Source organism: Amphiprion ocellaris, chromosome 16 (genome assembly GCF_022539595.1).
Source record: "Amphiprion ocellaris isolate individual 3 ecotype Okinawa chromosome 16, ASM2253959v1, whole genome shotgun sequence".
In the NCBI taxonomy this organism is placed as follows: Eukaryota; Metazoa; Chordata; class Actinopteri; family Pomacentridae; genus Amphiprion; species Amphiprion ocellaris.
The window spans coordinates 31,974,606-31,985,290 of NC_072781.1; the positions used below are offsets into that span (position 1 = coordinate 31,974,606).

Here is a 10,685-nt window from a genome sequence, read left to right on the forward strand (position 1 = left end):
TGTTCAGTTGCTGTGTCCTGTTGTTGCTTTATGAAGTCAGGTGAAGTATTTTTGGCTGTTGGTGGAACAATCTTTAGAGTTTAGAGCTTCTTACCTAAAGTTTGTGGACGAACCAGTCCAGACCCGTTTCTCATGTCTTCGGCCTCCATCACTGTGGTAAAGAAAAAAAAAAAGCATTTATGAAACCGTTTTAAACTAATGGTTTGAAACATTTTACTGTTATTTTACAGACTTTACTCATTTTTGTTAAATTACAGATGATAAGAAGTAAAATTATGGAAGTGTTAATTAATGTAAACCATAAAAACTGGCCCAAAGTAAATAATGTCCACTTACTTTTACAAATACACTTGCTAACAGTAATGGATAAAAAGTTCCCAAAAAAGTAAAATCCCAGAAAAAAATTAACTTACATTTTTATGTAACTGTATGTAAAGTCCACATCAAGAATCTATATTTTTATATGTAGTAATAATTTTTTTTACAATGTTTGAACATAGGGCTGCACAGTGGAGTAGTGGTTAGCACTTTCGCCTTGCAGCAAGAAGATCCCTGGTTCGCGTCCCGGCTTTCCCGGGATCTTTCTGCATGGAGTTTGCATGTTCTCCCTGTGCATGCGTGGGTTCTCTCCGGGTACTCCGGCTTCCTCCCACAGTCCAAAAATATGCTGAGGTTATTTGATTATTCTAAAATTGCCCGTAGGTGTGAATGTGAGAGTGCTTGTTTGTCTTTGTATGTGGCCCTGCGACAGACTGGTGACCTGTCTAGGGTGTCCCCTGCCTTCACCTGAGTCAGCTGGGATAGGCTCCAGCCCCCCCCGCGACCCTAATGAGGATTAAGCGGTGTATAGATAATGGATGGATGGATGTTTGAACATAATATTACACTATTTATCAGCGAAAATACTGTCATTTTGGAGCTATTTGTTGTTATTTTTTTTAAAAAGTATATTACAGTAAATAAAATTTCAGCTGTTATTTCACAGATTCCCTGTTTTGTTAAACTACAGATAGTAGCTCATTAAATTACAGAAATAAAGTATTCATTTACATATTGACTGTTTAAAAAGAAAGAAAGAAATAAAGACCAAATCTATAAATAATGTCCACATTAAAAATCTGATATCTTGATACATAAATTAGTTAATAATCTTGACACTGTATGTCAGTGGTGTAATTACCTATTAAACGGCTGCTTGTAGCTAATGAAACAGCTAAAATCAGGGACTAATTTGTGGCTTTTGGGGTCTTTCAGGATCACTAGCCTGGATATGATTCCTACAGCAGCAGTAGATTCGTCACAGATAGTGTTAAGTGTTTACAAATCCCTGTTGAAAAACAAAATTATAATGCATCAGTGTTATAGTTTGGTCAGCTTTTAGGCCCAAAAACAACTTGGTTGGCTTAACTCTGACACCCACCACATTGTTTCCCTCATGTGTTAAAATATCATCTCCAATAATGTTAGAAAAATCTCAGTTCACCAAAAAGGAGAACCAGCCAGAGCTTCCTTTATCTACCTGCACAAAAAAGTCAAGGTTATTAAAGAAGGAATCCAGCAACTTTCCTGATCTTCCTCTAAATTATGACATTTTAAAGCAAAAGGATCAGACATGTTTGGGCAAAATATACAGCACATTTTAGCAGTTAGCAAACAGTGATGGATAAACAGTCGACTAAAAATACAGCTAACTAATAGTAATAGTATGTAGTACCAGTTAACTAAACCTATGAATAAATAGTTAAATATCTTAGCTAACAGTAATGGATGATTACGGATGGATGGAACGATTATCTAAAAACAGCTGAAGGATATAGCAGTTAGCTAAGAGTGATAGATAAACAGTCAGCTAAAAACAGTCATACAACTAGGTAGCAATGATAGAATATAGTAACAGTTAGCTAAAAGCGAACAGTAAATAGTTAAATCACAACTAGATAAAGAGGAAAAAGTAAGGAATAAAAAGTTGAAGCAGCTAACAGTAATTCATAAACAGCTAATACGGTTAAAATAGTTAGCTAACAGTAGATAAACAGTTAGCTAAACAATGAGAGTAAATAGTTGAAGCAGTTAGCCACCAGTAATGAATAAAAATGACCTAAAGTTAAAGTAGACACAGTTGATATAGTTAGCTATCAGTAACTGATAAATAGCTTGCCAAAAATGGTTGAAGCAGTTAGCTAACAGTGATGGATAAAGAGTCAGCTATAAACAGTTGATACAGTTAGCTAACAGTAATGGACAGTTAGCTAAAAGGAAGGAATAAGTATTAGGAGTCAGCTAGCAGTAATGGATAACCAGTTAGCTAAAAGGAAGGAATGAATGGTTGAAAAAACAGTAACATAAAAAGTTAGCCAAATGTAGCGAATAAACAGTTAAAGCAGTTAGCTAACAGTAATGGATGAACGTTTAGCTCAAAGTAAGGAATAAACAGTTGAAACAGTTAGCTAACAGTAATGGATATGCAGTTAGCTAACAGTAATGGATAACCAGTGAGGTAAAAGTAAGGAATGAATGGTTGGGAAAAGTCAATTAACAGTAATGGATAAAAAGTTAGCTAAATGTAGTGAATGAACAGTTCAAGCAGTTAGCTAACAGCAATGGATAAACAGTTAACTAAAAGAAAGGAATAAACAGATGGATCAGTTAGCTAACAGTAATGGATAAACAGTTAGCTAAAGGGAAAGAATAAACAGCTGGAGCAGTTAGCTAGCAGTGATGGATAAAGCGTCAGCTATAAACAGTCAATACAGTTAGCCAACATTAATGGAAAAACATTTAGCTAAAGGGAAGGAATAAACAGCTGGAGCAGTTAGCTAACAGTAATGGATAAAAAGTTAGCTAAATGTAGCGAATAAACAGTTAAAGCACTTAGCTAACAGCAATGGAAAAACGTTTAGCTCAAAGTAAGGAATAAACAGTTGAAACAGTTAGCTAACAGTAATGGATATGCAGTTAGCTAACAGTAATGGATAACCAGTGAGGTAAAAGTAAGGAATGAATGGTTGGGAAAAGTCAATTAACAGTAATGGATAAAAAGCTAGCTAAATGTAGTGAATGAACAGTTCAAGCAGTTAGCTAACAGCAATGGATAAACAGTTAACTAAAAGAAAGGAATAAACAGATGGATCAGTTAGCTAACAGTAATGGATAAACAGTTAGCTAAAGGGAAGGAATAAACAGCTGGAGCAGTTAGCTAGCAGTGATGGATAAAGCATCAGCTATAAACAGTCAATACAGTTAGCTAACATTAATGGAAAAACATTTAGCTAAAGGGAAGGAATAAACAGCTGGAGCAGTTAGCTAACAGTAATGGATAAAAAGTTAGCTAAATGTAGCGAATAAACAGTTAAAGCACTTAGCTAACAGCAATGGAAAAACGTTTAGCTCAAAGTTAAGAATAAAAAGTTGAAACAGTTAGCTAACAGTAAGGAATGAATGGTTGAAATAGTTAGCTAATGGAAAAAGATAAGATAAATGTAGCGAATAAACAGTTAATGAAGACCCAGTAATGAATAAAAATGACCTAAAGTTAATGACCTAAAGTTAAAGTATAAACAGTTGATATAGTTAGCTATCAGTAGTTCATAAATAGTTTGCTAAAAACGGCTGAAGCAGTTAGCTAACAGTAATGGATGAACAGTTAGCTAAAACTAAGGAATAAGTATCAGAAGGAGTTAGCGAACGATAATGGATAGGCAGTTAGGTAAAAGTAAGGAATGAACGGTTGAAAATGATCAGACGTGTTTAGGCAAAATAAACAGCACATTTTATATGAAGAGACAGAAAACCTTCATTACAGGCAAAATACATCGACACAGCTACTGTTCATTTAACACGGACTGGATTATTCAGCCTGAATCTGAGTGAAAAAGCTTAACTGAAGACCTGTAAACGCCACATCTCCACAGTAAAACAGCACTGCAGCTGATGTAACGTGTGCACTTTTAAAGGAAACTCATCTCAGACACCCCCATCCTTGTGAATTTTAGACCTTAATTCATGCTAATTTTAGAAGAAGCATAATTTTTCAGCAACACCCATGTGAATATTTGAACAAAACGTGAAAATGTCTGCAGCAGAGATATGTTTTCTAAGCAGTTTGTGAACTTCGGAGCTCAGATTTCTTAATCTAGAAACTATGTTCTGATTAACTACAACATTAAACTACTTACAATCTGAATTTTGTGATTACAGAGACAGTTTTTGGCCGATCTCAAAAATCTCACAAACACAGTCCTGAGGATGCAAATGTTCTCAGTATAAAAAGACAGTTTCTAGAATCCTGATCACCTGCAGGTTTAGATGCATTTTGAGTTGAATATGTGGAATAAATATGACAATAATGAACAGAACGAGCCATTTACCAGCAGTAAGTGTTTGAGTTTAGACTTGCAAAGCTGAAATGTAGTGTATCCAGAGGCAGCTGTGTGTGCATTTCTATTTAAAACTTTATAAAAACCTTAAAGACTTTGACTAAGATGCAGGCAGTGATAACAAACTTCCCAACTGTTCTTGAACGCAGCATTAGCAACCTGCACATCATCATCATCATCTTGGTAACTTGCACAAGAAAAAGCAACGTTCTGGGTCTAGTTTTAGCCTCTAATTCTGGTGCTTTTCTGGTTTTTACATCACATTAGTCCAGAAATGCAAACAGTGACACTGCAGATTTGAATCTCTGACACACAGAGTGATGTAAACATCAGATTCTGCTCATTTGTCCTGAGGTTTGGAGCCTCAGAGACTGAAATGTTTCCCCAGAAAGTTGAATTTTGGAATAAATGCATCATGTCTGTTCCCTTTTTAAAAACAGAGCTAATGTCTGACATCTCTTACTTGGTATTCACACAACAAAGAGAACTAAATTAGTGCATTTACAGCAGGATAATGAGCTGCAAATATCTGCTTCCTGATCACATTATCCTTCACAGCAGTAGCAGGAAGCATTGCCCGAGGCTCCAGTTTTTGTCAAAGTGAAATGGACACTTGGCTTCTTAGATTTCACCTTTTAAACACTCTGTTAACAAACCAGCTCATTTTGTGCTGCACCGTTTCTGCTGTGAAACTCTGTCTAAATAAGCCCACAGTAGACCAGTTAACTACATCTTTACATTCTTCTATCACTGATAGATGTGTTGTTGATTTAGAGACCCTCCAGTAGAGCCCCAGCATGCACCACGCCAGCCCCAGGAAAGAAGACACTTTGCGGCTGCAGGTGAGTCAGGTGATCAGAGGCAGACCTCCGGGCCCGGGTACGGCTCCCCTCCGCACCAGAAGTCCGGAGGCTGGGAGATCTTCATGAGCCAGACCTCCTTCTGCTCCGTGTCTGTGAGCTCCGCTCCGGGCAGCAGCCGGTAGTAGTGACAGTCTCTGCCGTGGTCCGGGTCGTACGGCGGGGCCAGGATATCCATGAACGCCGTCGGCCCGTCCACGGCGTCGATCTGGTGCAGGTTGTCCCGGTCGGGGGAGAGGACACACGGGCCGCTCTCCTCCGTGTATTCCCCGGTGGACCGGAGCACGGAGCGCCGCAGAGCACCCACCTGGGCCGCCGGGGGCAGCGAGGGCGCCGGCTGCGTGCCGCCGGTCGGCCGCTCCAGCCGGTCGAAGCAGCTGATCCTGACCTTGCCGTACATGACTTTGAGCACGCCGTGCATCCCCGGGTGGTCGTGCAGCGGGATGGAGGCGCCGCTTTTCAGCAGGAATACCCCCATGCTGAAGTGGTCTGTCTCGCAGATGTGCATGTAGGTGACCGGCGGGGCTCCGTGGTGGTACGGATGAGGAGGCGACACGCCGGCCGGGCTGTCGTCGGCTCTCCGCGGCACCAGCTTCAGGTCCGCCGCTCGCACTTCCGTCATCAGGCTCTTCAGCTTGCTGTGGTTCTCCAGGAAAGACCTGCCGGGCTCTTCACCGACCCGGGGCGGACTCCTGAAGGTGACGAGAGCCTGCCGGGCTATTCTCTGAACGATGGAAGTCATGTTACCGTCCGCGGGCATCATACCGGGGAGAGGAGCGGAGCAGCCCGGGTCCACCGGTGGATCGTTAGCCGTAGCCTTTGAGCTAGCACCGAAGATCGTCTATTTCTAAGATTACTCACTCAGCAGACTTCAGCCCCATTGGATGACTTTATCATTAACTGCTTCGAACCTGAGACATTAATCAACATGAACATAATTATTAATAAATACAAATAATTAAACTGAACATTATAATAATACAATATTCCAACATAAGCCCACCAGCAGTATACGTTTGTGTACTTGTCCAACAATACTGGCTATTTCAGAAGAATTTCTACAAATTAACAACATATCATGAACTATAGTTCTTCAAACAATCAATTCAGTGCTGGAAATATTCAAATTAAATTTGGTCATTTACTGAATTCATGCACTACGACAACAAAAAAGAGCTTTGTAGGCCGAGATGCTTACAGAGTGAGTCCTCACCTCTTTTTACTGCTCTTTGGTTAGCCTAAAAACACGCATATTAAACAGCCGCTTTCTGCTCCTTCATTCATTTGTTGTATGAAGATGTGGAAATTCCTGCGAAGAAATACGACGCAACCAACTAATTAAATGTGAATTAGTGGCGGTGACTTTCTGCCAGAAGCGGCTTCAGTACCCCATTTCTGAATAACTGTCAAACACGTCCGCACCACAAACCGCTTCACAGTTTACACCTAGTGCATTGTGGGAGGTGTAGTCCCCCAGGTCATCAATACTGAGCTCCCTTGCCAAAAATTTATATTTCATCCAAATATTAACAAAACAGTACTGTTATTATTTTCGTATTAATTTGTATAATAACGATTCAATCACTGTGAATTGATGGATTATTTAAAATCCAGCTAAAAGCCCAGAAGCTGCACTACAATACCCAGAATGCCACAAATTAGTTAACTTTCAATGATCGTTGCCCTAGATCATTACTAGAATACAAATAGCCAACACGTGCATTGTAAATTAAGGGAACTCCTAGCAGCAGTTGGAACAACAAATACTTCTCTATGTTAGAGAATGGATCAAATATAATAAAATGCTATGTGCTGTGTTTTTATTTTGTTCGTGACATATAATATTAAAGTCTTGTCTAGCTGAAGCGCTCTAATCAATTTAGTTTATGTCCAAGATAGTATTGTTTACTTTTTCTTTATTCCCAAGGTAACATTCAATTTTTACACTAGTGAGCAATACCTTCAGATTTTGTACATCGGTTCAGGAGACATTTAGTTGAACAGCATTAATTCTTCTGTCTAAATTGTAAATGTCATAAACCAGACATAATGGACAAACACTAGCAGCAGTTAGCTAACAGTCATGACCCCGTGTTTAAATGTGAAATCCACATTAGAGGTTCTGGGGGCCAACTTAACTGTATTTTTTTTTTTTTTTGAATAATTGATAAACAGCTAAAAGAAAGTAATAATTCAAAAAGTTAGCAAAAAGTAATGGACAAAAGTTTGGTAAAATTAAAGAATTAACAGTTGATATGATAGCTAACAGTAATGGATGAACAGTTAAAGAAAAACACTGAAGCAGTTAGTAGTTAGCTAACATTGATGGATAAACAGTGGGCTAAAAATACAGCTAGCTAACAGTAATAGTATATAGTACCAGTTAGCTAAATCTATGAGTAAATAGTAAAATTACTTAGCTTAAAGTAATGGATAAACAGGTACCTATAAACAGCTGAAACAGTTAGCAGTTAGCTAAGAGTGATGGGCAAACAATTAGCTAAAAACAAGCATACAACTAGCTAACAGTGATAGTATATAGTAACAGCTAAAAGCGAAGAGTAAATAGTTAAATCACAACAAGTAATGGACAAACAGGAAAAAGTAAGAAAAAGGCTGGAGCAGTTAGCTAACAGCTGAAATGGTTGAAGTAGTTAGCAGTTAGCTAAAAGTTAAGAAAAAACAGTTGAAGCAGTTAGCCACCAGTAGTGAATAAAAATGACCTAAAGTTAAAGTATAAACAGTTGATATAGTTAGCTATCACTATTTGATAAATAGTTTGCTAAAAACTGCTGAAGCAGTTAGCTAACAGTGATGGATAAAGAGTCAGCTATAAACAGTCAATACAGTTAGCTAACAGTAATGGATAAACAGTTAGGTAAGCATAGGAAATAAACAGTTAGCTAACGGCAAAGGATAAACAGGTAAAAATAAGGGATAGACGATTGAAAGAGTTAGCTAATAGTAATGGATATGCAGGTAGCTAACAATAATGAATAAACAGTTAGCCAAAAGGAAGGAATTTCCCTCGGGATTCTTGAATTTCCCTGAGGATTAATAAAGTATCTATCTATCTATCTATCTATCTGTCTGTCTGTCTGTCTGTCTGTCTGTCTGTCTGTCTGTCTGTCTGTCTATCTATCTATCTATCTATCTATCTATCTATCTATCTATCTATCTATCTAAACAACTGGAACAGTTAGCTAACAGTAATGGATTAAGAGTTAGCTAAAAGTAAGGAATGAATGGTTGAAATAATTTGCTTTTTCAATATAAACAATAATGGGTAAACAGTTTGCTGAATGTAATCGAGAAAAGGTTGAAGGAGTTAACTAAAATTAACAAAAAATCTTATTGAATGGGTCTAAGCAAAGGAAGCAGCCTCAGTGCTCCTTAAAAACAGTGACTTGTGAATTGTTTTGGTGGAAGACTTGCATGAATAAGACCAGAATTGTATTTAAAATGGGTAATTTACCAAAAATAACTAGCAGGGCTGCCCTACTGTACGATATAAATCCTCTGTAAAACTTGACATTTTTATGGTGGTAGGTTTGTTGCTAGGAGGTGGCTGTTGTTTGCTGTAGTGAAATGGATTTCAAACACGTTAATTAATACATAGCAAAACAGGAGGAAAAAGCTGCATGAGACTAATGGCAGGCTGATACCCCCAGCATACATAAAGTGAGTCAGAATAATAATAAACAGCTGAAACGGGCAGCTTAAAGTAATGGGTGAAGAGATAGCGAAGTAGGAAATGGATAAAGAGTTGAAAAAGGTAAAAGTGGTGGATTGATAGTTGGAATATTGAGCTTCTACCACTAACAGTAAACTGTGTTGCATATAATTCTGGGCCCTGTGCATAAGTAGTCTGCTGCTGATATTAACTAATTAGCTCACTGATCTTGTAACTGTGTTCTTATGTATGCCTTTATTTTTGGAGAGAAATCACCAGAACAACCAGCCTGTCAGTGGACGCCTAAAATAACCCTCCACGGAAATGGATGTCATTTTCATTCAGCACATTTTGGATGAACCTCCTCAGCTGTTTGGGGTCAGAGGGTCCTGTGGGAGCGTTTCCATCGCTGTGATCTGGCTGGAGGATCAACGAAGTGAAACGGTAATGAAAATATTGTGTCCTTGTGGGTAGGAAACACACTTTAATCCCTGCAAGACTAACAATGATTCAGTTATGTGAGCATGACTCACTTGTTGTGTCGTCCACATTTGGCATTTCATGATAAAGACGTAGGCAGTTCATTTGGACGTCTTTCTACTGGGAAACTCCCACCCACACACACACTCAGAAAAGACAGCGCTGACAACCTACTTTATGGAAATCCAGCCTGATAAAGACAGTTTGGTAGAAATCTGACGGCCTGTTATATGTCTATTTGTGTTTGCTGCTCAGATCAAAGCAGAGAAACAGGAAGTGGGAGAGGACTGATGAACTAAAAGTTTAGACTGGATCTAGTTTCTTTGTAGTTGTTTGTGATCAGTTTGCACCTTTCTGGAGTTGTCTGCATCTCATTGTGGTCATTTTGCACCTTTTTGTAGTTGGTAGCATCTAACTGTGGTCTTTTTACACCTATTTGTTGTGTTTTTGCCTCTTTTTAAGGTCATTCTGAGTCTCTTTGTAGTTGTTTTGCAGTTTTCTAGAGTTGTCTGCACCTCATTGCAATCCTTATGAATCTATTTGTGGTTGATAGCATCTCATTGTCATCATTTTTGCATCTTTTTGTGGTTGTCTGTATCTCAGTGTGATCATTATAAATCTTCTCGTGGCATTTTTAGATCTTTTTAAGGTAGTTTTTGAGCCTGGTGGTTGTTTGCAACAATTCATTGTCCTTCTCTTTGATCTCTTTGTTGCCATTTTGCATCTTTTTATGGTCGTTTGTCTCATTGTAGTGATTTTGCATGTTTTTATGGTCGTTTGCATCAAATTATGGCCATTTTTCTTTATTTTGTGATAATTTTGCGTCTTTTCGCGGTTGTCTGCATCTTTTTTATGTCTTCTTTAGGGTAGTTTTTGGTTCTTATGATTGTTTGCAACAGTTTGTGGCCCTTTTAGATCTCTTTGTGGCCATTATGAATCTTACTAAGGTTACTTTGGTCTCACTGAGCTCATTTTGTATATTTTTTGTGGTCATTTTGCTTTGTTTGGTGGTTGTTTGCAACTCACTGTGGTCATTTTGGATCTTTTCATGGTCGTTTATGTCTCATTGTGGTCATTTTGCATCTTTTATTGCCATACTGAGTTGCTTTGTGATTGTTTTTTAGGAATTTGTGGTTCTTTTGCACATTTTTGAGTTCCTTTGGGTCGTTCAGCATCTTCTTGTGGCCATTTGCATCTTTTTGTGGTGATTTTGGATCTTTTCATGGTTGTTTGTGTCCCATTGTGGTCATTCTGTACGTTTTTGTGGTCGTTTTGAGTTCCTTAGTCAACTTTCTG

At 38.4% G+C, this 10,685-nt stretch overlaps 1 protein-coding gene across 1 annotated transcript; it reads right to left on the bottom strand.

The window, feature by feature from the left end:
- Positions 1–3,757: 3,757 nt before the first annotated feature.
- On the bottom strand, positions 3,758–6,658 carry adob (2-aminoethanethiol (cysteamine) dioxygenase b). The gene is made up of 2 exons (XM_023261561.3): positions 6,450–6,658; positions 3,758–6,147 (listed from the first exon to the last, which is right to left on the bottom strand). The coding sequence occupies exon 2, from the start codon at positions 5,997–5,999 to the stop codon at positions 5,232–5,234; it is 768 nt and encodes a 255-aa protein (XP_023117329.1). The 5' UTR covers positions 6,000–6,147; positions 6,450–6,658; the 3' UTR covers positions 3,758–5,231.
- Between the last annotated feature and the right edge of the window lie 4,027 nt (positions 6,659–10,685).